The sequence below is a fragment of the Drosophila novamexicana genome, unplaced genomic scaffold, assembly GCF_003285875.2.
Source record: "Drosophila novamexicana strain 15010-1031.04,08,12 unplaced genomic scaffold, DnovRS2.1 tig00000485-arrow-pilon, whole genome shotgun sequence".
Taxonomy (NCBI): Eukaryota; Metazoa; Arthropoda; class Insecta; order Diptera; family Drosophilidae; genus Drosophila; species Drosophila novamexicana.
The window spans coordinates 4985635-5011807 of NW_020824808.1; the positions used below are offsets into that span (position 1 = coordinate 4985635).

At 36.5% G+C, this 26173-nt stretch overlaps 2 protein-coding genes and 2 long non-coding RNA genes across 5 annotated transcripts; 2 read left to right on the forward strand and 2 right to left on the reverse strand.

Moving 5' to 3' along the window:
• Window positions 1–1936: 1936 nt before the first annotated feature.
• LOC115761627 lies at window positions 1937–3404 on the forward strand. The gene is made up of 4 exons (XR_004017756.1): window positions 1937–2228; window positions 2889–2974; window positions 3034–3249; window positions 3322–3404. It is a non-coding gene; the product is annotated as an uncharacterized LOC115761627 (long non-coding RNA).
• A 2533-nt stretch (window positions 3405–5937) lies between these two features.
• Window positions 5938–6983, reverse strand: LOC115761450. The gene is made up of 3 exons (XM_030703217.1): window positions 6435–6983; window positions 6245–6367; window positions 5938–6180 (listed from the first exon to the last, which is right to left on the reverse strand). The coding sequence occupies exons 1-3, from the start codon at window positions 6911–6913 to the stop codon at window positions 6039–6041; spliced, it is 744 nt and encodes a 247-aa protein (XP_030559077.1). The 5' UTR covers window positions 6914–6983; the 3' UTR covers window positions 5938–6038.
• Window positions 6984–20520: 13537 nt separating this feature from the next.
• LOC115761375 lies at window positions 20521–21864 on the forward strand. The gene is made up of 3 exons (XR_004017734.1): window positions 20521–20709; window positions 21707–21733; window positions 21802–21864. It is a non-coding gene; the product is annotated as an uncharacterized LOC115761375 (long non-coding RNA).
• Window positions 21116–24963, reverse strand: LOC115761374 (arrestin domain-containing protein 17). 2 transcript variants are annotated; one of them, XM_030703126.1, is made up of 5 exons: window positions 24767–24963; window positions 23561–23689; window positions 22801–23018; window positions 22163–22736; window positions 21116–22099 (listed from the first exon to the last, which is right to left on the reverse strand). In XM_030703126.1, the coding sequence occupies exons 1-5, from the start codon at window positions 24879–24881 to the stop codon at window positions 21915–21917; spliced, it is 1221 nt and encodes a 406-aa protein (XP_030558986.1). In that variant the 5' UTR covers window positions 24882–24963; the 3' UTR covers window positions 21116–21914. The 2 variants fall into 2 exon arrangements, with proteins under 2 accessions (XP_030558986.1, XP_030558985.1); XM_030703125.1 differs by having other exon boundaries at window positions 21116–22736.
• Between the last annotated feature and the right edge of the window lie 1210 nt (window positions 24964–26173).

Here is a 26173-nt window from a genome sequence, read left to right on the forward strand (position 1 = left end):
AATATGTTTTTTCATACAAAAACTTAATTTTCGACCGATCGTTCCTATGACAGCTATATGATATAGTGGTCCGATCTTAATAGGATTTTGCATATATATGAGGACCTTAGTAAAACTAATAAATGCCGAGTTTGGTCAAGATATCTTGATAAACAAAATGCTTTTTCATAAAAAACTTAATTTTCGACCGATCGTTCCTATGGCAGCTATATGATATAGTAGTCCGATCTTAATAGGATTTTGCATATATATGAGGAGCTTACTAAAACTTATAATTGCCGAGCTTGGTCAAGATATCTTGATAAACAATATGTTTTTTCATACAAAAACTTAATTTTCGACCGATCGTTCCTATGGCAGCTATATGATATAGTGGTCCGATATATGTGCTGCGTGTAACAGAAAGACGGACTTCTTCAAAATTTCATTAAGATAGCTTTAAAACTGAGAGACTATTTCGCATAGAAACAGACAGACGGACAGACGGACATGGCTCTATCTACTCGGCTGTTGATGCTGATCAAGAATATATATACTTTATGGGGTCGGAGATGTCTCCTTCAATGCGTTGCACATTTCACGACAAAATTATAATACCCTCTGCAAGGGTATAAAAAGAAGGAATTAATCTGAGTTAAATATTCAGTCAACATGATTGTGCAATTTTCAACAGGCATATTTTTACACTCTTTTTCGAACTCGCAACTGTTACTTGCTGTCAACTCTACTGTTGGCACCAGTAAAAAAAAAAAAATTCTTTCCCCCTACCGGCTCGAACTCGCGACAGACCGCACCACTTGCTATGCGTCTACTCAGCAGCCACACCAATTTTTATACAATTATGATAAAAAAGGAACTAAAATAGCATTACAGAAAACAGTCGAAATTACCGTGCTGTTAGAATGCGAAGCATACGCGCATAAATATGTGTGTGTACATTTATACAGAAATTCTTAAAGCTGCTGCCCCATCCAATTGCGCAGTTGCATATAACTTTGTTTTTTTCGTAACCGATCTTTATGAAATTTTCTACAGTATATCTTATTGTACCATAGAATATTTGTGTATTCTGAAGAAGTCAATTGCATTTAAATTGCAGCTTAAATTGGTTCGCAATAAAAGTTGGGTTATTTTATTAGCGGGGAGGTGGCGATAGGTATAAAATGTAAGATACTTGACATATATATAATATTTTAGAAGCAACATATCATGTTTGGTGGCTCTAGCTCTTATTATTTACCCAATTTGCTGAAAAAAACAGGATGTCGATATCGATTTTGATCGATTGCTTGGAAACGGAGTAAGTTATCGATTATCGGAAACAAACTCGATCAGTGCAGGCACTAGGAGCACCTACATCTAAAATTTCAAGTCTCTAGCTCTTATAGGTTCTGAGATCCTTGCGTTCATAGATACGGACCGACGGACGGACGGACGGACAGACAGACAGACGGAAATGGCTAGATCGACTCGGCTATTTATGCTAATCAAGAATATATATACTTTATGGGGTCGGAGATGCTTCCTTCTGCCTGTAACGTACATTTGCATTTTGCACAAATACAATATACCCTTTTTACCCATTTTCAATGGGTTCAGGGTATAAAAAAGGCAACAAAAGAAACGATAGCTATTGAAATGATTAAGTATTTGTTGGAAGTGTTTATAAATTGGCAGCACGCTCGCCATTGACAACCATGAATTGAACTTTTTTCTTGTGTTGCAACATCATAATGTACCGGGCGGCATACAATAAAGAACGCGAGGCCCGCGTAATTTGAATTTATTTAATAACCAACTTGTTAAAATCGTAAAACGAAAAGAAAAAGCAAACTAAAGCAGCAGTAGCGCTTGAACAACAACATTAAGTAGCTCATGAAATTTTCTGAAAAAAAAAATATAAAAGAAGAAGCACAAATACAGCAGAGCGTAGAGCAAACCCACTGACTTCTGGTTTTATTTTATAAGTAGGAAATATTATGGTGGCAAAACTGCGCTAAAAGAAGCGACAGCCAACAGCAACGGGCGAGCTGTAAAACCGCTCTGCAAGTGTACTTTTATTGCGTATAAAATGCATTTTGCAATGCCACAAAACTGAAGCGTTGTGTGCCCAGAGCGAAAGTTACGACCAGAGACCAGGACGCTGACACACACATACACACACACAGAGAGAAGAGTTGTAGTTCAGAAAATTGGGCACAAAGAAACGAAACATGAATACTCCACATGTGAGCGCTTGACTAAGACTTACCCTTTGTATAGGTAAGATATATAAATGTATTCTATTTTTCCTCTTCGGTCGTCAATTTAGATGGAGATTTTATTGAATATATATAAAGTTTATTTAATATAGATATATAAAAGATGATTTATAAAAATAACTTTAGATGAAAATTTTATTAAATGCATATAAATTAACTGGTCTATATATATTTATTCAATCAAATCAATATTTAAGTCTTTATATATTTATTCAAGCGAATCTTCATCTAAGGTACAATCGACAAGTAAAAGTAACATACATTTATATATTTTTTTTCTTAAATGTTTTTTATTTATGTTTAGCTCTTAGTACTCTGAATAATATATGTAACATATATATACCATGGAGTAGAGAATTAATTTTATTCCAAGTACCAGGCAGCACATAGAAATTTCCAACACATGTCGTATTCTTCATATATATATGGAGCCTACAAGAACCTACATATCAATTTTTAACGCCTGTAGCTTCAGTTTCTCAGATTAATAGATCAACCTTATGCAGGCAGCATGACTTTGCCAGCTGAGCTTTTTCTTAAAATATGCCCAACTTACTTCAATATCGTTTCATTACATACATCCCCAAACAACTAAAATACCCATTGAAAGAATTTTTATGGCCACAGGTCATAATAAAAGCAGATGATAAAAATTATGCTATAAAAAGGAAAGCAAGGAAAATTCCAAACACTGGCTGGCAATGATTGCACGGGTATACTGTTTGTTAAATATGTAACACATACTTACAACACGCGTTTATTTCATCTATAGCACGTTTATGGGAAGTGCGCGATGCCGGAGCACGATAGGAAATGGGATCGAAATATGTTAGTAAGTGTAGTGAAGGAGTGGAGAGAAATTGAAGCGTGGCTCAAATTGAAATATGTATTATGCAAGTTAATTATGTTGTCAAATTAAAAATATAAATTAGGTACTTTTACTATAAATAATAACCGGATTATGAAAGCAAATGCATTAAGCTCTGGCGTAAGTCCTGTGTGTCAACAGTACGTATGAGAAATGTTTTTTAATTAACCTATTGCTGGCGTTCTTTGACAGTGTTAGTGCTCCTATTGCCGCTGCATCGAGTTAAATAAACTTCAAAAGCAGCACACACACGAGCAGCTCCAGTGATTAACAAACTGTTTGAGGGCAAATACCTAAATAATTGGGTGAATGAATGCTGAAGAGCTGCTGCAACGGATTTCAAGAGCAATTAATAACAATTTAGCTGCTGTGCCGCTGGCAACATATGCTGCGTTTTCTGCTCAAACAAAATATAATAAAAACGAACCACTAGCCAAACATTTTAAATACTTTTGAAAGTAGCCCAAGCTCATGCAAGCCCACTCACGCCGGAAATTGGCGCACACCTTGCAGCCATGCACCACACAACACCATTTTTTTTGTTGTATTCGCCTTTCCACCCACTCTTTTTCATAAGCTTCATAAAATCGGGAAATGACCAGGCGAGCCATTGCCCAGAGGCTGAATCTCTGGCCATTCAGGTGTAGGGCACAGTGCGAAAAAATCATATATACATATATATATGTGTATATATATACACAGAAGCTCAGCATACGGAAATTATAATTTATTGCACAAAGTTGCGGATGTCGGCCGGCTACTATAATATTTCCTCCCGCCACTTGCCTCTTTGGAAAAACCCACACAGCGGCTCTTCAAATTTAGCTGTACTTAGTATTAAACTTTAATAAAAAGTACTTGGCATTTTGAGCGCGTGAAAACCGAAAATATTAAGCATATATTCGCAGCTGAACTCCGAAGTATTCACCTGCATAAGGTAACACATTACCTGGCTTAAATATTCATGGATTGTTGTGAAAATGAGTTTAGGCATGCAAAGTGTTTTCAATAATTTTCCTCCCCCTCTCTGGTGTTTTTCTACACCTACCCTCTGGGGTGTATAACTTGGAACGAAATGTGTTGAGTATTGACGGCGGCTGCTTAGAACTTCATGGGATTTATTTGCCATTGTTTCTCACCTATATGAATATATAAGAGAAAATCGGAGTAAAAAAGTTCAATAAAAGGTATTGTCAATTTAAAAGGAATGGCGTGGGAATCAGTCAATAAGCTTATACATTTATATAAAAACTTCTTACAAAACACAAATGAAAATTTCGTAATAAATTATATTAAGAAAATTAAGAAATTGTTTCTGCTATCCCAATGCACACAGTTTTTTTTTGCACTAAATCTATATTTATATAGAAAATTCCAGCCAAAATTATTGAAAATATTTAGATATTGCTTTCTGCTAGGTCAGATAGTTTGCCCTTAAACTTAAATATTTTTAAATAAATGGCAGTTGGCCGAAGTAATGCAATTAAATGCTATTTCAAACAAAATAGATATTTATGAGCAGGTAAATAATAATAGAAACCAATCAATATATATAAAAATAAACTAAAATAACTATAAATTGTCACGAGTGAGAGCACAATAACAAGCATTTTATATGTACACACGCATATACATGTGTCTAACAAGGTCGTTTGCAGGCTGTTGCCAAAAATATAAAAACCAGTTATAAAATATTATTTGACAAATGGCATACTTCCTGTTAACCGACAGGCTACACACGCATCTGCGTGTTAAATGAAACAGAAAAAAAAAAACACTTTAAAAAGACTATAAAAAACGGTGAATAAATATTTTCACAACAATAAAGCACAATTTACTTTATGCATGGTTTGGATTTTTTCATGATTGACTAAACAAGTGAAAACAATAGAAACTACTCAAATATATACACATGTATAAAGCAAATATTTAATCTGCGTAATTTAATTCATTTTGCATACGAATTAACTAATGACCTAGAATAATAAAGGATTTACTGTATTGGTGCAAATTGTTGTTAGGGCTATCAGGAATATATACGCTTTGAAATAAATAATTTTATTATTATAATTAAAAAAATTATTATAATTAGAAGTGTATGCCCCTACTAATTGTTAAGAATGGTCGGTGATGATTCAGTATTCTGAAAGCAGGAGAGAATCTAGTTCTGTGGAGAATACGTGCTACAATCTGTTGTAATATTTACATAGTAATAATAAGAGGCGATAATTCCTGGCAGTAGTTAGACAGAGTAAAGAGCTGAAGACGCCCTAATAATAAAGAAGAAGCGGTGTCGCCAACAATCAACTTATGTAGAAAGTCAACAAAGTGGATTATTTTACGGTTGCTTAACGACGGAAGATTAAAAAGGAAAGGCCAGTTTGAGTATGATGGAAACCGAATATTGGTGTCCCAGTTTAAGCCTCGTAAGGCAAAAAGCAGAAATCGCTCCTGAACACATTCAATACAATCCAGGATATTTGAATTATAATTGTAATTGAATAAATATAGGAACAGTATTTAAGGATAGGGCGTACAGGAGAGGTGTACGGTAGTTTAATTACGAAGGGGCCATTAAAATGCTTTGACCAACGACTAATGATATATTTATATTAAATGAATAAATATAAGTAAAGGAACCAATTTAGATAACATCAAATGTATATAATACAATCAGAACTTAGCTGTAGGGTGCACGTACATCAACATAGTTGCATATTGCTTTTATTTTTTTTTTTTGTAGATTTAAACAATAAATTGATCTTTAAAACTTTAAAACTAAAATTATTACTAAAAACCTCACTTTTTCCTTGATATTTTATTGCAAATATACTTATGTTAGTAAATTCCTCTGTGATATTTAACTAACACATTTACGCCTGCAATTAAATGTTGTAAATTTTCTTGTACTAAATTGTCGTAAAATCGGTTGTCATTAAAAAATGTAAACGTTTTTTCTGCGCCGGCGTCAGTTGAAAAAACTTCTTTATAAATATGTTCAGTTCAGCTTTTGTATGCAGCGGTGGCCAAAGTGATGTATAGGATAAAAGTCTTGCAAAAATAATGGAGATTATAAATACACTGCTAAAAAAAACACAGGACATATGCTAACTACCTTCTGGTGAAAAACTGATCGCCGGCGGTGCGCTTCGAGGCAATAAAGCTTTCCATTTCACGGCGGAAGTGTGCATTATACTTCTCCCTAGCCTCCATATAGACCACTTCGCACTCCAGATTACTGCCAGAGGATATTCAAAACTGTATAATTATGTAACTATAAATGGGTCTGCTATTTGGCCACTTACTAGGCAACGTTCTTGATCGTATAGCTTGGATGTTGGCTAATGTCGAACTGATCGTTAAACACCCTATCATAGAGCACCCATGACTCTTGGTCCCACTCAACACTTTTTATGTAGCTGGCGCGTTTGGTGTTCTTTTCACTCCGGTTAATGGTGAGGCTAAGTTTTCTTTCCAGCTTATCAGTTTGTTCAAAATCGAAAGCCTTTGGGTAGACATCTTGTTGATACAGGGGAACATTTTTGCCTCGCAACGCATCGGACATCCTGGGCTTTGGCTTTTTGTGTCTCTCATGATCTTGTACAACTTTAGCATGATATGCGACATTCACTTTAGAATGCACTTTAGCGGGATGTACCGAGGATAAGCTATCATACCCCGGACTCAGATCATCGTGATACATAGCAGGAGGACTCGTACGTATATTATAAAGTTGATCTTTCAACTCCTGGGAGGCTGCTGAGGTACTTTTATATTCAAACATATTTTAACAGATTTGGCATTTACAACGTCTCACAATATTGAATTTTGCTTTATCGTTTGTTGTGTTATTTTATATAAATAATTTTTCAAACTCTCAACTTGACATCATGTTTATTATGATTTTAAGCTAAGGTTTCGAAAATAGTCAGATATTCTAATAAATAAATTTAGTTTTTACCAAGCACCATCAAATGCTTTTTCAGTTGTCAGCTGTTATTTTAAACATTTTAAACAAGCCGCAAATAAAATATAATTAAGCAATTATTTTAATACCATTTAACCATTTAAATATCTTTCTCATTAATTTATGATCGATTATCGTCTGATTGCATTTATTAATATATGCACTGAAATTTCTCAATTTGTAATTAGCCTCACTGAAATTGCCGACACACAGCTGGTTAAAGGAGAAGAATGAAAATTTATAACATAAAAAATTCAGCTTAAATTTATGTGAGTTATACGAAAATAAAATAAAAACCATTGCAGACACATCATGAATTATATATGTGGTTAATTTATATTATACAGTTGTGTATATCCACATATATATTTTTTTCATTTTCATTTGATTTTCGTAAGAGCATACGGCAAAATGCGGCACACAAAAGATGTAACGCAATTATGAACCATCAGCAGGCGCCACACACAAAAACAGCTCCTGGCAAAGGACTCGCTGACAGGACATGAGGCAAATGTGTGTATGTGTGCTGCGAAAACATTGCCCCAAATGTTGTGCCTATTAAGGACCCATTTAACAACTCCAGCCCTTGAGCCAGTCAAAGCAAACGACCACATTATTATTATAATATTCCAATGAGGGGGGTAGATCCTAGAGAGGGGGGGCACATTAATGAAGTGCTATATTTCTGTTCAATGGCAATGGCAACGTTTGCTCTTTGCCCCAGCGGCCGCAGACCTTGAACCTTTCAATTGAACTCTAATTTCGGCTAATGAATTACACGCATTAGATCAACGAGCCAACCAACTTGAAGATATATTATTAGCTCTGAGTGTGCCTAAGTGGCCAGCCAGGCTAATGACCTTGCAATGAGCTATTTATGAGCAAAGGCATTGAAATTGATTTCTGTTTCTAACCAACGCAATCAAAAACAAAGCTTAAATTAGGTGTTAAATATAATCAGGCAGATAGAACTTGTGTTTAACAACAACCAAACCTTAATGTTAGCGACCACTTTTATGTAGAGGCTTCTTCTATATAAAAAATGTATCAAAATTCTAATTTCTGACAAGCAGTGCACATAGTAGTTGAACAATTCGAAAATTGAACAGCCTATCAAAAGCATATCGATTTGAGAGCATACTAAAGTGATTATCAATTTTGGCTGAAACAATGGAAACCAAGTTTTAGTGTTGTGAAAGACAGAATTGTATAAATATTTTATTGTTAACACGATCTCTATTACCTAATATGGCAGCCTAAGCTAATTATATACGGGGGAAAATATTTAACAAGACTTACTATGAATAAGTCAAAGGTGTATAACGCTATAAGGCGAAAAGTTTTATTATACCCTGAACCCATTAAAAATGGGTACAAGGGTATATTGTATTTGTGCAAAATATAAATGTATGTAACAGGCAGAAGGAAGCTTCTCCGATCCCATAAAGTATATATATTCTTGATCAGCATCAATAGCCGAGTCGATCTAGCCATGTCCGTCTGTCTGTCTGTATGAACGCAAGGATCTCAGAACCTATAAGAGCTAGAGATGAAATTTTAGATGTAGATGCTCCTAGCTCCCGCGCAGATCGAGTTTGTTTCCGAAAATCGATAACTTACTCCGTTTTCAAGCAATCGATAAAAATCTATATCGATATCCTGTTTTTGGGCAATTTTGGTAAATAATAAGAGCTAGAGTCACCAAACTTGACATATAATAATATAATCTAAAATAGAATATATGTATATATTTATATATATTTGATGTTGGAAGAAGAGGGTTCAGGGTATCCCCTGGTCGGAAGCTCCCGACTAGAACCTCTTACTTGTTTTTATTCTGCGGATTATTTATTATATAATATATTTTATCGAGGAGATATGCCTTAAAGAACCCTGTTAGGTAGGTCGAGTGGATGGCACCGTTTAAGTCTGCTCTTTTTAGCCCATCTAATAACTGATAAATGCAGACAAATATTTAATAAACTGACAAACATTCAATTCAATGGATATAACAAGTTGAATTTATTCTTGAAAAATTCAATTTCAACAATTCAATTTAAACAACAAAATTTGTTTAGAAATTGGTAAATAAAGATATATATGTATATATATATGTATATATATATGTATATATATATGTATATATATATATATAGGAAAAATATGGATCAAAACAAAATTGGTTTTCATTTTTGATTTGAACAAACTAGAGCTAAATAAAGACTTATAGACTTTATTTTTAAAGCTCTTGTTAATTTTATTTATGACCGAATTAGTTACCCAAACAAACGAACGAACCACAATATACCAAATTCTGATTGCCAAAAGTTCTGCCACAACCGTGGGCAACAAATCCCAAATGTCAATCTATTGTGATGCAACAATGGCCAAAAAATATTTGACATTATCAACAAAGCCATTTTATTACACGAATTAGCCGAGCAATAATTATAGATTCCGGCACGTAGCAAGAATTAGGTGCAGTCAAACCAAACCAACGCCCTGCCCGCCCTTGCAGCACGCAAATGCTATCAAATGTGGCTAATTTGCCAAGCCAAAACAATGGCCAAAACATAAATTGACCGACATTTATATTTGAGTCTTAATTTTGCTGTTGATTGGCATCAGTTTTATAGAGCACAGTTAAGAGCGAAGCTGTTGACAGGCTGATCGATATATTTAAATATATATGTACACTTGTACTATATTGGCTTTAATTAAACAATTTGCACATTCAACTTTATTTCAGTGCTTTCATATTCTGCACTCTTGACTAATAAATAATTAATGATGACCTCCCTATCCAAACAGTGATTGCCATTGTTTTCCTGCACGCATAAAAAATTAAACATATTTACAATTGCTTTAACATTAACCACATTTGCAAATGTGATGAATCACACATACACAAAATGAAAAAAAAAAAAAAAATTAAAACAATACGCATTAAAAATTAAATGCTTTTAGGCTTAAAATGTAAAGTGTCATATGTGAAAGAGAAATCAACAACAACATGCTAGGGATTATGATTATTAAGAGACATATTTTTTAATTTACGCTGAATTGAAATATATAAACGAATTGACATATGATTTTTTATTTGAGTTAAATACCATTAAATAATAGAGTGAATAAACACTTTGCTGGGACTAACTTTTGTATACATCATCCCGCTTTAAATGCCGCCCACCTCTATAATTTAAAAAAGTTATGTTTAAATATATCGACTGAGATTCCACTTTTAAACGTCTTCCACCTCTATAATTTACAAAAGTATGCTTAAATATATCATTCAATATGTGACAGACACAAATGCTCAGTGTCAAAGCCATGCGATATTATCGCACCAATTTGCACAACTCAGCCGGAAACTTAATGTGTTGTGTGACAGCTTTTTGTCATGGTCAACATTTAATTTATTTGATAACAACAGAAACTGTTCACCTTTGCCAGGCATGGGAAATGCAGCAGGTATAAGCGGCAAGGATCAGAAGTAAGGCATGGCAAGGACTTTGTATAGTTTTGCAAGCAATTAATTTTAACTATTGCAGCCATTACTCAAGTCCGAGCTAACATATTTTATTAAAATGAAGTCCTGCAATCATCTCAAGCATATGTGACGACTGCAAAACTTCTCTAAAAACTTTGCCGAGGGAAAAACTTGAAATGCAAATGACGAAAGCCACAACATCAAAACTTGTACAACAAATGTACTTTGGTTTGTAAATGTTTGTGTGCTTCTAAAACAAATTTAAACACGATATCACAAATGAAAATAACTAGATAAGAAAATAGTTAGTATGGCGTTTAATTGAAATTTGTTGAAATAAAATTGCGGTGGGATACTTGAGCTTTTGCAAAGCGTTTATCAAAGTAAAATTTGTACCTGGTTAGTTGAATGTGAGTTGAAAATAATAATTAAAAATGAGTTCGTAAGATTTAAAAATTTCGAAAATAGATCGAAAGTGTAAATGGGAACCTAATGAAGAGCTCATTCGCTTGCATAGTAAAATTACATTCTGAGCAGGATATTACAGAACTGAAACCAAAGCGAAGGCATATGTGAGAACATCTGCCTGGATAGCAAAGTTTTCATCAGGTTAATTCAATTTCGAGTCAAAAGCAAATTTTGCACAAATTAAATGCGTAAAGTTTAGCAATTGCCGCTTTCGTAGCGCCATAAATTCTCACAAATGTCCTTGTGTAAGCGACTTTGATTGTCATTGTAATGCTTATGGAGCAAATGGGGAAGAGCTGCCATCTCCTGTTCATATCCTGTCGTCCACTCGCACTCGCTCTCTTCTGGCTGCACTCAGTCATCAGGCAAGCGTAACATAAAGCCGATTTTTTCGGCTGGAAAATGCCGAGTGAGATAATAAATCTAGAGCTGGCGAAACAAATCACAGCAATTCCATTATGTACATTTAATGATGTTGAGCGGCGTCAAAGCCGAAACCAAGTACACAAATCCAAAATCCAAATCCATATGCAAAGCAACGAACCAGAGACAATTACTTGCAGTCCGCGAGCAATTTATATGGCTGCTACAACACGGCGCCCAACTTGTTAGAAATAATCACAAGAAATGGCCACGCTGAACAAATACTTATATATACAATGTATACATATACATAGATAGTCTATATATGCAGCCAAAGAAGTTGCAGTTGTGCCACAGTGGATGGAGTTGGTGCTGTTGCAGTTCGTATACGCTATTCACAACGTCAAAAGGAATATATTGGTTGTGTGCGCTTGCTGTAAATCTAATGTTTATATATGTACATATCGTGTATAGTTTCTAAACAACAGTCAACATCAACAGTTGGTCTGCTTACAACCTTCTCTCAAAGTCGATCTGTCAATATTCTGGCCACATAACGAACATATTCTTATATTCTAGTTTGACAGGAACTCGTTGTTTGTTACTGTCCAAGAGTCTCCAGTCGGTAGTCACCTGCTTTAAGCTTTTGAACAGTGTATTGCGCAGTCAACAACAACCGTCTGCAACGTTCTTACTTGCTTTATTTTTTGTTCTTAATTAGTAAAATTTTCTTTGTGCTGTTGTCTGTGTGAGCAAAGTCGTCCATTAATTAGAGCGACAGCTTCGCATATTGTTCTCTCAGCTCGTATTTTTATAAAAAAATTTTTTCTTTGGCATTTCTTTTTTTGCAATCCCAGCTCACATGCGGCCATATTGCCAGACTCGTATGGGCAATAAACTTTCGCCACCTGCTTGATATCATCAGTCTTAGCACATCGTCAATGGTTTATATATTCTACTTTTTATACCCTGAACACATTAAAAATGGGTATAAGGGTATATTGTATTTGTGCAAAATCCAAATGTATGTAACAGGCAGAAGGAACTGTCTCAGACCCCATAAAGTATTTATATTCTTGATCAGCACCAATAGCCGAGTCAATCTAGCCATGTCCGTCTGTCTGTCCGTCCGTCCGTCTGTCCGTCCGTCCGTCCGTCCGTCTGTCCGTCCGTCCGTCCGTCCGTCTGTCCGTCCGTCCGTATGTATGAACGCAAGGATCTCAGAACCTATAAGAGCTAGAGACTTGGAATTTTAGATGTAGATGCTCCTAGCTCCCGCGCAGGTCGAGTTTGTTTCCGATAATCGATAACTTACTCCGTTTCCAAGCAATCGATAAAAATCTATATAGATATCCTGTTTTTTTTTTGGCAATTTTGGTAAATAATAAGAGCTTGAGTCACCAAACTTGACATATAGCTTCTAAAATAGAATATATATATTCATTTGATGTTGGAAGAAGAGGGTTCATAATAACCTCTTACTTGTTTTATATATATATATACGCTTTTTACCATAAATCTGTCATGAAATATAATTCACACAGGTTGCGCCGAGGGAATGTTGCCCGAAGCGTGCCTGTGGCGAAAATGCTCAAAGAAATTACTTATTAGCTTTGCCTCTGTGAGTATGTGGGTGTGGCTGTGTGTGTGCATGTGAGTCTCTGTATGTATCTTTGTGCTGCACTTTATATATATATATATTTGCATTTGTGTCTGCATTTGTGTTGATGCAGCACTAAAAATGTAGTTGGCTTATAAAATACACGTATTTTGTGTTTATTTTCTGATATATTTTTTATTGCCGCCAGCGTTATAATTTATTAGTGTTGTCTATGAAATTTGTGCTGTAAATATTTTAGGTGTTTCAGTTTTGACCCCGGGTTTCATGACTTTTCAATTTGCAATGTTAGCAACAATTTACGGCAGGTGGGTGTGGGTGTAAGTGCGAGTGTGTGTACACACGTGAATAGTTTTGAAAATACGTCATGGCAACATAAAAAATGTATATTTATACATATCTAAATACACGTACACAGACAGTAGGCTGCAAAATTAATAAGCCAAACTATTAAATAATAATCAAAAAAGTTAAAACTAAATTGGTTATCAAATTTATGTCACAGTTAATAGACAGAATTAAATCAAAATTTTTTAGCAATACTCAAGATGAAATTGGAATTATAGGTTTAATTTTAAAATATATAATAATTTTAATAATAATAACGATAACATAAATAACAAGTAAGAGGCTCTAGTTGGGAGCTCCCGACTAGGGGATACCCTGGACCCTCTTATTCCAACAACAAATAAATTAATAAAAATAAGTTCCCTTGGCAGGGCTCGAACTCGCAACTGGCCGTATTACTTGCTGTCGACTCTAATCAACAGCCACACCAGCAAAAAAAAAAAAATAATAATACTTTCCCCGGTAGGGGTCGAACTCGCGACAGACCTCACTAATTTCTAAGCCTCTACTCATCAGCCACACCAACAATTAAGTACTAGTGATAAAAAAAGGAACTAAAATAACATTACAAAACAAGTAAGAGGTTCTAGTTGGAAGCTCCCGACTAGGGGATACCCTGAACCCTCTTCTTCCAACATCAAATGCATATATATATTCTAATTTAGAAGCTATATGTCAAGTTTAGTGACTCTAGCTCTTACTATTTACCAAAATTGCCCAAAGAACAGGATATCGATATCGATTTTTATCGATTGCTTGGAAACGGAGTAAGTTATCGATTATCGGAAACAAACTCGATCTGCGCGAGAGCTAGGAGCACCTACATCTAAAATTTCAAGTCTCTAGCTCTTATAGGTTCTGAGATCCTTTCGTTCATACATACGGACGGACGGATAGACGGACGGACGGACGGACGGACGGACGGACGAACGGACAGACAGACGGACATGGCTAGATCGACTCGGCTATTGGTGCTAATCAAGAATATATATACTTTATGGGGTCGGAGATGCTTCCTTCTGCCTGTTAGATACATTTGGATTTTGCACAAATACAATATACCCTTATACCCATTTTTAATGGGTTCTGGGTATAAAAATATTAATATGGATAAATTTTTTATATGCAAACTATCTGACTAATCAAAAACAATCCACTGCGAGCACAGTATTGAATATAAAACTTAAACATGATCAACGGCGGAGCTATGTCGATTTCGAACTTCATATCGGCAAGCAGAATGGTGTAGTTTTAGATGGGCGGACCTATATCCCTGATCTATATATACTATTCTTGAACATGATTAAATGTCAAGTTTGGTAACTCTTACTTTTTTTTATCAATTAGTTAGAAACAAAGAAAGTTGCAGATTATCGGAAAGAAATTTGTACTGCGCGGACACTCGTAGTACCTACGTTTACAACTTCAAGTATCTGGCTCTTACAGGTTCGGATATCCTTACGTTCATACATTAGGATGGTTGGACATGGTTAGATAGACTCGGCTTTTGATGCTGATATATAAAGAATATATATACTATATGGGGTCAGAGGTTTCTCTCTGCCTTTTACATACATTTGCACAAAAACATGTTACCCTTTTACCCATTTTCCATGGATTTAGGGTTTACAAATATAATAAACTTTTTTTTTAGATTTTTTGCACATGCTGTTCCATTAAATGTGGCCAAACATTTTCAAATTATTTTATATAATATGAATAAAATAAAAGTCCCCAATACATAAAGTAGGTACAGAGAAATAGTTATAAAGAACACACACAGAACATTTTACACACTTTAGCTGAAAGGCAAGTGCACCTTTTGATAGGATATCTGCCGTGCAATAAAAAAGGCAGCCTTGCCTCCTGGGCTGCTATCCATTTACAAAATCAATGCACTGTAAGCAACATATATTTTACGTAGAATATGTTTTTGGCTTGTGCTTGGAGTTGGGCAGCAAGACTCCAGCAGGCGAACGCATCAAATAACTAAAATATCATAAAACTTTTTAACTTTTTCATGTTAGCCAACAGAATATGTCTATATAAAGATAAAAGCGTGTGTGTGTGGGGCTGAGTTGGTGTGTGTGTAGAGTGTGTAATATCAAAAATGTTTTGCTCACGTTGCGTTGTTGACCGCGTCACGCCTCACAGCATAAAGCAATTACTGTGGCGTGTGTAGAAGTTGAATCAGTGTTTAGGGGGCAACTGCCCCTTGTTGCTGTCTGTGCACCCAAAAACTGGCGCGGTTGTTGCTTGAGTCGTTGCACGTGCATCCAGCGCCACTTTGATTTATGAAATTTTACCCCGCTAACATCGTGACACACCTATATGTTGGCTTTGGTGTTGGGGCAACTGCATTGATTTTGTGTCTGCCATAAGCTTTGACCTCCGCATCGAGTTCGACGAAGTGTCAGACTTTTTGGCTGGCTATGTGCTACCTGCACATAATTGAATAGAGCCTGCCACGCCCTAGCGCCACGTATCCGCCAACTCTGCTGGCTTGGGATATGTAGCCTTTACTTGGCTTGCCTTTTAGCGCTTATTCAGCCAGCATTTTCGGCTCTGCAAAGTAGCTTAAAATTTTCACACGAAAAGCGCCTCGCTTGTTGTTAGACCAACACTTTTGTTTTTGCCCACTTGACTTAACCCTTGCAAGCTGCAATGTTTCTGGTGCATTTTGCTGATGCTCGCTGGTATACCCTGTACTATTTTAAATAAGAGTCGTGCCATGTAAATAGTCGGGAAGCTATGTGTTAAAGCGTGTTTTACGTAAGGTACAGGATATCTCCTGGTCGTGAATTAATAAGCAGAACAATTTCTTTTCTTTTTATTGAGTGAGTGGATTGGGTAAGTTCTCTTCGAGTGCTCGCGGCTAAGATTTCGAGTTATTCGAGTAATTTTTATCTATGGTGAGAGATACGAAGAAGCGGCAATTGTTCTTGTCAATGGGTATCAGACATGAGTACAGGGTATCTCCAAGTCGATACTTGTTGACTAGAATATACTTAATTAGTTTCAACTGATTATAATTATAAGTTTGTTGCCTTGCACAAGCTTACAGGATATTTTTAAGTCGTGCGCTCTCAGCTAAATATTCTAATCTAAAAACAGGTAAGAGGTTCTATTCGGGAGCTCCCGACTAGGGAATACCCTGAACCCTCTTCTTCCAACATCAAATGCATATATATATTCTATTTTAGAAGCTATATGTCAAGTTTGGTGACTCTAGCTCTTATTATTTACCAAAAATGCCCAAAAAACAGGATATCGATTTTTATCGATTGCTTGGAAACGGAGTAAATTATCTATTATCGGAAACAAACTCGATCTGCGCGGGAACTAGGAGCATCTACATCTAAAATTTCAAGTCTCTAGCTCTTATAGGTTCTGAGATCCTTGCGTTCATACATACGGACGGACGGACGGACAGCCAGACGGACATGGCTAGATCGACTCGGCTATTGATGCTGATCGAGAATATATATACTTTATGGAGTCGGAGATGCTTCCTTCTGCCTGTTACATACATTTGGATTTTGCACAAATACAATATACCCTTATACCCATTTTTAATGGGTTCAGGCTATAATTATTGGTGGCAGGCCTATCTTATTAGCGGTATATTCTAATGGAAGTATATTGTAAGCGCGGCACTCGCGTATAGGGTATCTACAAGTCTAGTTCCTTGGGCAAACTAACATTTGTTTTCCATTTTGGGGGATGTGACAATGGAGCTCGGAATTACGCGCGCGTGACAACTTTTTGCCATTACAAAAGTTAAAAGAAAAAAAGGATTTTTTTTGTTTGTAGTTAGAAACTGTTTTTAAAAGGGGTTCATAATGAGATGAAGTGTGGTTTGTTTTTTGGTATGATTACAAATTAATGAGACCTTAGCGTGACGTTGATATAGTAGGACAGACCATACCAATTGGGCACTTCCATTGAAGCTACTTAGACAAGAAAATTTTTTGTTTTTCGATTTGATTGGCAAAATGGCAATGAAAACATTCAAAGCGATGCCTGTGAAATCCTTATCGATAATGGCTTTGACTTGTAGACACGTCAAGCTCTTTGCCAGTCAAAACAGCTGCACTAACATCAAGTGCCCACTCATCGTTATTGCTCGATATGCACACAAGCACACACACTTACACACACGCACACATTCATACACACACACACTCAGTCAAGAGCAGTCGCTGAAATTCGTTTCTGGCAGCAAATTCACTTGTGATTGTTGCCACACGCGCTTGAGCCGCAAGCACAATGCGCAAATACCAGCAACAAGGACTCAAGCAGGACTCAGCCGTACAGCCGTGAAAGCCGCAGCGCGTTCACACAGACATGGACGCTCACACCCACATAAGCACGTGTGAATTTCCGGCCAGATAAAAAGAAGTAAAATATTTTGTAGCGCGCTTTGCGGCGCTAAGGTGCAAAGTAGACGGATAAACGTGGGGCAAAGCTGCGTTTCGGTAACAAATCGAATATGTAAAACACATTTAACACTTTTTTATCGTTGTTGTTGCTCTTGTTGTCGCCCTTGTTGTTGCTGCATGTCAACCTGAACATGTTTATCAAGCACATGTGAGCTGACTTTCGAGCATATGTGTATGTGCGGGGAGTCCATCTAAAATCAGTGAAAAATAAAAGCAATTTAAGTATGCTAATCAATTGCCTACACTTGAGAGCAGACATAAATAAATCTGTAGCCAGAACCACATAAATTTAAATTAGATATAAATCCAGCCCAGTGATTAAACGTGGACCAGGCAAATATTTATAGAATGTGTAGCTAAACGATTCGCATTTTTAGAAGAAATCTAAAAATAATATCGACTATTTATAAAATACCCTATAGCATTCCTACGTGTTGAGTATGATGAAAACATTTCCTGCTATGTGACAGCCCGGAAGAGACGAAATTCACTCAGGTGGGCATTAGATTCGTGAGCATAGAATAAAATTTGATGTAGATGTTTAGTTTATTTTAAATAATTATAGTTAATAAAATAATCATTTGTATACCCTCTTATAGGGTATTATAATTTTATCACGAAATGGAACGTATAGAAGGATACATCTCCGACTCCATAAAGTGTGTAAATATTCTAGACCTGCATTAATAGCTGTATCGATATAGTCCGACAGTCCATCTGCCTGTTCTTTTGTTTACAAGCTGTCATCTTGAAACTTTGCATAGGTTCGTCTTTCTGTTGCTGGCAGTAAATATATCGCTGCCAGACGGATCGGTCTACTACATATTATATAGCTGCTATAGAAACGATCGGTCGAAAAGTAGGTTCTTGTATGGACAAACATTTTTGTTTATTTTGTGTTGTTTTATTTCATTTTATTATTATATCATTAAAATTGTTTTTATTATTAATTCTAAATATGTTTAAAATTGCGCATGGGCGAAAAAATGGATAGTTTGCGACTCTATATATATGTAGATGTAAAGATATATCATGCCTCCCGCTTTTATTCTCGACAATGTGTAGTATATATATATATATATATATATATATATATATATATATATATATATATATATATATATATATATATATATATATATATATATCGACATGAAAATATATTGACCACTCCACATTGTAAATTTTTATAAATACATAGAAGTTAGATATCCTTAGCCCTAATCAAATGCAAAATAATATCACTAACATCTAAGATTATCTAGATTACCTTTAGTATAACTTTACCTCTTCTCAGTTATTTCATATTTCTTTTTAATACAAGTATATTTTCAGATCATCTGCATATTTATATTTTAGATATCACAACTAAGATATCGCAGCTATCGGATTATTAAGGATAAATATGTATATTACAGCAAGGCCTCGTCCTTGTTGCAGAGAGGTTTCTCTACCCAAGCTCGCTTGTCTCGAGCATTTCACCCTTACTATTTATTTACTTGGTTTATTTTTAGTTAAACCTAACTCATATAATGCCACCCAGCACCCCCGTTTACAGGCAATGCTCTTGTAGTGGTAAGCCCCAAATAACAAGCCCTCTAGCTGGATATCATTACATTGTTTCTACTGAAGCTTGCAACAAGCCCCTCAACTGCAGCGCTTGTAGCAAGTGGCACTACAAGTGCAACAAGCCTCATGGCAACCCCCTTTCTGTTTATCCAGTTTTGAAAGCTGAAACGCCAATACCAAATACCAATTACCGCCAAATTCCCATCACTTTAGCCATTTACATGCACGGCGCTTGAAAATTCGAGTCCGATTTGTGTTCTCCTCTCTGTGTGTAGGAAAGTGCAGGGTATGCTCCGTTGAAAATCGCATAATGCCTACGAGTACATTCCCATTACGGCTGCATATTTGGCCAGCTGATTTTAGGCGCTAACAAAATAGGGCAACGTTGCTTTTAACGGGATTGCAGGTGTTGGGCCAATGCATCCCTAGAACTTGCCAGACTTGCCACACGCACTCGACACCCAGCTTGGTTATGTTGAAGATGCTTCAAATTTAATTTAATTGGCAGTAAGTAAGTAAACTATAGCTACCCTGCAGCATATACAAAATGCATTACATTTTTTTACAGCATTTCTATTAATATAACAAATTTGCTTACGACTAACAAATTAAATTTGAATGATGATTTATGATCAACTTGTAGATACCCTGTAATGTGCCCAATCACCTTAAGATAATTGAACAAGTTATCTATCGATCAAACGAAAATGTTTCGTTGCGTAATGCTCGACCCAGAGATACCCCTTAATAAGCATTAACATTCATAGACCCTTAGAACAACTGTTATATATATTTACCAAGACTTTCCAGATTTATTTTCCTGAGCAAATTTTATATTTACCTAACTGACAATTATAGAACTCGCCTAATAGATACCCTGTTCTAAAACACGAAGTACCATATCTTCCTCATTTAACCAATTTTGCCAAGCCCAGCTTGTAAGTTATACAACCCCTTACTGTAGTTATCTTACGTTCGCTGTGTATATTTGCATTAGTTAAATGAAGCATTTGACTTTGTCTAAATTTCGATATCAACATAAACAACTGTCAATTAAAAGCTCGCAATTCTGATCCCAGCAAGCTGATTATAACTTTTTTAAAATTCACAAAACTCGTGCAACATTTTAGATTTCGTTTTGCATTTAAGTTTGAGGCAACAGCATTGCGGCTGCCTCTGACCGCAGCATACAGAAAACAACACCATAAAAAAAAAAAAAAAAAATAACATTCCCCTCTCAACAATCAAATTGGAGGAGCGAGCAGAGACAATTAAACCGCGTCCCAACTGAGTATAAATCCAGCCCGTAGTTGAGGTGACAATAAAAACTAAACATGTTGCGAGTTGGTATTTAGTTTATGCAGGAATTGTGTAGAGACGGGTCGGGACTGGGGTTGGGCTTGTGGTTCTGTTTCCATCCGCACACTATAGTTAGTACGTGGCTGGGGCTTAGTCGAGACTTTTATGCTAACCCATGTTGATAATATCAAAGTAGTCTGGGCAGATTAAAGCCAACGCCGCAAGCGGCGTGCTCGTTATCGTAACTATGTAAGCCAATAGATAATACTCGTAGCTTGTACAGACATTTAGGAGTAGGCGGCAAGCATTAAAGAAATTAATAGAATAAAACAAGAGCAACGCTTTAGATATAGAAACAAAAAAAGATTACAATTTAGCTGCTTTTACAGCCAAAACTAAAAGATATGTTAAGCGCTTAAAAATATTTCTTTAATTCGTTTATTTTAACCAAGCAGTGCATAGCTGTGGAATCCATTTAACAGGCTTAACAGCGAGTTTTGGTACAAGACGTTGAAGAGCAAGCAGTGCCCCTTCCAGTATAACAAATTCGAAAATTGCATATTTTCTTTGCTATAATCAAAATCTTATACGCAAATTATCATACTCTTATATAAACTGTTATACAGGCGAAATATATCTAAATTCGCACAATTTCAACTGATATAACAGACTGTTATACGAGAGCATTAATACTTTTATATTTATAAATAATGTGCTAAAATCAAACTGTTCTACTTTTATTATCCTTGCAAAAGCTAGTTTTACAACCATATAACAACCCTTAGTTCAAGCGTTACAAAAAAATACTTTTATACGTGAACAACACAGTTGAAATCATAGACTAGCATTTTCACAATCCTTCGTTAAATTATAATAGTTTGCTATCCTTTACAACATTGTCAGCTATTTTAAAAAAACTGGTATTCAAATAGTGGGAACAACTACTCTTAATATAAACTGTTGTATACTAACTGTTTAACTTGCACCTTCCCACATAAACTGTTCTACACAAGCTGTCAAATTTTTCATCCACCCAAAAAGTAAGTCAACTTTTGCTGAAACATTTCTATACAAGTGATATATAAGTTAGCAAATTTTCAACCCCAAGCATCAATCTGTACTACAAACGCAAATATATTTCAACAATTCTTAGTAAATATTTATATGCAAATCAAAATTCTCGAGCTTATTTAACAGCCCCCACCCAAGTGCCAGCAAAGCTTACTTTTCAAAACTTTGGTTGATGAATCCAATATTCCGACTGTTGGCCGAAAGAACGGGTACAGGACTTGGAATGCTGTAAACCGGATATAAGGGCGCAAATTCGTTGACTCCGAACGCATAAAGCTCCTCCTCGTTAATGTTGCCGTGCAGCGTGTGCTTTGACTCCTCGAACGTGGGCAGACCTTTCGAAAGAAGTAATGCTATCAGAAGATATGCTGATTGGCGGATGTTCTGGAAGAGCTTACCTATATCTGGAGAGTTGAGCTGGTTTGCCAGCGCTGTAACCACGGGCAGCTCATCCGCCGGCGACTCGTAGCGTTCGCTGCGCCTGGGTGGCTGCTGCTGCACCACATCCGAGGCGGATGAGCTGTTGCCCAGCGGCCAGGTGCCTATGGTTATGGGCATGGTGATCATCTGATGTTCCCGCAGGCTCTTAATCAGCGCCTCCACCTCTAGCTGATAGGCAATTTGTATTAGTTTGCACACATCGAGACAGGTTGGCGGCGTGCTGGGCACCACCATGTCCAGGGTCAGGGAACGCGTGCTGCGTCGCAGCACGGAGTCACCTTTGGCCTTGCCAATCACAATGCGATCCACGCGAGAGTGCTCCGGCGTAACACTAAAGTAACGGACCAGCATGACCAGCGAGAGACGCACCTCAGAGACGGCAACATTGCTATTGTTGATCAGCAGCACGGTGACAGGTATACGCTGGCCGGGCACATAGCCCGCCTGAGGCAGATGCAGTTCCATTTTGATCGGCGCTGTTTTGCAGGGACCGCAGCAGAAGGTCCTGTAGTTCTCACTGTGCGCTGGTAACTGAGGAGTGAGAGAGCGAAATAAAACAGTTTTATTAGAGACTTTTATAACAGTGAAAACTCACCCTCAGCTGTGGCGTTTCACAGTTCAGATCCAACATTTTCAGCACAGTAATGCCATGCGTATAGGCCTGATTATATTTCCAGGGCCGGATCAGCAATATCTTGACTATATAGCGCACGCAGCCATAGCGACCCTCAAACGATGAGGGACACTGATACGGCAGCTGGCAGGCAAAATTATAGTTGTGCACACCCGCCTGTATAATGTGTCTGTCATTGGCTAGAAGGGTGAAGAGGTAGATGTAAATACGGCTTTGAATGATTGACTGCCTGACTGACTGATTGATGAAGTAATTGGCAGACTAACTGATTGACTGACAGACTGACTGATTGATTGACTGCCTGATTGGCTGATTGACTGACTGATTGATTGACTGACTGTTGGACTGATAGACCGACTGACTGAATGAATGACTGACCGACCGATTAACTGATTGATTAATTGACTAATTAAACAATTGACTTATTGACTGATTGACTGACTAATTGATTAATGATCAACACTGCTAAAAGTGATGCTGTATTTCCTTTTCTTTTGTTGAAAAGTGGTGAATTGCCGGCCACAAGGGTGGAAAATTTATTTTATTTACTAATTTTTTAAATTGTTTTTATTTAATTATGTGCAAACTGATTTCTACATTAAAAATTGATAAGCATGTATGTTAAATGAACGAAATCCACTTGAAATATTTTAGAACAACTTTTGATGGATTCTTACAAAATCGGTTTATAATAGAACCGACTTTTAAATCTAATACTTACATTGCTCCGAGCCTACGAGATATGTCTGTGATGCTAGATATTCCTCTCGACCGGCGAATAGTTTTGTTGTTGCCAGACGTCTTTCGCTCCATTTGGTTATAGAGTAGCCCACGACTTTAACAAGCGCAGCTGTCAAGAAGATAAATATGATATATGATATAATGCAATGATATAAACCCTGCGAACAGGCAGGTGATAAGCCGCCCGCAAAGCCAAACACGGGCTAGATAATTTGTCTTCTCCCCGTTCCGCCATAATAAATTGACTTATTTAAAGGCGCTCTAATTGGTTAATAGCCCCAATTAAATATGAATTCTGATAAGCATTTCGAAATTTTTTTTAGTTGGGCTTAAAAGTTAATCGGGAAAGACTTTCAACACGATATCTAACGTTAACGTTAGCCAAATTTTATAATAGAGTTCTACAATTGTACTTAACGTATATTTCTCCAAGGCAATTTTAATTTAATACCTCATGCTTATTTATATACAACTCTTATCGCTCGACTCTTCGCATTCCACAAAAATAAAACAAAAACAAGTAAGAGGTTCTAGTCGGGAGCTCCCGACTAGGGGATACCCTGAACCCTCTTCTTCCAACATCAAATGCATATATATTCTATTTTAGAAGCTATATGTCAAGTTTGGTGACTCTAGCTCTTATTATTTACCAAAATTGCCCAAAAACAGGATATCGATATCGATTTTTATCGATTGCTTAAAAACGGAGTAAGTTATCGATTATCGGAAACAAACTCGATCTGCGCGGGAACTGGGAGCATCTACATCTAAAATTTTAAGTCTCTAGCTCTTATAGGCTCTGAGATCCTTGCGTTCGTACATACGGACGGACCGACGGACAGGCAGACGGACATGGCTAGATCGACTCGGCTATTGGTGCTGATCAAGAATATATATACTTTATGGGGTCGGAGATGCTTCCTTCTGCGTGTTACATACATTTGGATTTTGGACAAATACAATATACCCTTATACCCATTTTTAATGGGTTCAGGGTATAAAAAGAATATGATTGGAATCAATGTCGTCAGTAACATTTATATATATATATTCATTTAGTCTATCAGCTATCATTATCGCCGGAGTATTTATAATGCCAAAAATTTGCAGGCATTTAAATTCCCAATGCGTAAAACTCGACACTCACAACTCTGGTCGCATCAATTATATATATGGGATATAGTACCTTGAACCTCCTTGATTTTATCCGATTTAAGGGTTACGCAGCCGCTCACAAGCTGCCCGGCGTAGAAGGTGCCATGTCTGTTATTATCGAAGCTGAACTCACACGTAACAACCATTTCGCTGGCCGTAAGACCCGCACTATACGAAAGATCCTAAAATTCCCGAACCGAAATGCTTATGAGTCCGGGGGCAACGCATTTGGGCTGGCCAACGAACGGCGACTAAATAAAGTCGGACTCTTTAGTTGTTCAAGTTGAATTAGATAAGCGATAAGACCGGAAAGCGTTAGTTACTGCGAGCAAGTACATATCGTATGAGAGCAACGAAATGGAATTGGAAACACAATTTATAAGAGTCGAGTAATGCCCCAAAGTTTCAGTCAAGTTATCACAAGTGGACAGACCTTGACAGTGGTCGCATGTTTATGCTGGAGGTCTGATAAGGGCGAATGCTCCTAGGAAACAGGGGTAGGGAAGTGGAATTTTTATACCCTGAACCCATTAAAAATGGGTATAAGGGTATATTGTATTTGTGCAAAATCCAAATGTATGTAACAGGCAGAAGGAAGCTTCTCCGACCCCATAAAGTATATACATTCTTGATCAGCACCAATAGCCGAGTCAATCTAGCCACGCCCGTCTGTCTGTCCGTCCGTCCGTCCGTATGTCCGTCCGTCCGTCCGTATGTATGAGCTGGAGACTTGAAATTAGATGTACATGCTCCTAGTTCACGCGCATATCGAGTTTGTTTCCGATAATCGAAAACTCCGTTTCCAAGCAATCGATAAAAATCTATATCGATATCCTGTTTTTGGGCCATTTTGGTAAATAATAAGAGCTAGAGTCACCAAACTTGACATATAGCTTCTAAAATAGAATATATATGCATTTGATGTTGGAAGAAGAGGGTTCAGGGTATCCCCTAGTCGGGAGATCCCGACTAGACCCTCTTACTTGTTTACTTTATGCTGTAGCTGATGGTACTGATTAAATCATTTTCTCCATCTTAACTAATGTGTTCAGACGAGCTAAAACAATACTCAAGACTTGGTTCGAGTTAACATAATTATCATTTCCATATTTATATCTTTAGCGGAAGTCACAGACATTCTAAAGAGCATTTGTTTCTAATCTTACAATTTTTTAATCTAAAGAGCATTTGTTATTAATCTTAAAATTTTGAATTTTTTTTTTTCTTAATTAAGAAGTAACTTTTGTTGTATACTAGATGAGACATATTATATTGGGCTGAAAATATATAAATATAAAATAGTAATAAAATACTTTTAATATTTATGTAAGGATTCAATTTGGTCTTTATCATTCAGTTTGTATACTAAATATTACCTACGTCCTGTAAAAGATTAAGCATTTCAAATACGTCTATTATCCAGTACAGTATCATATTT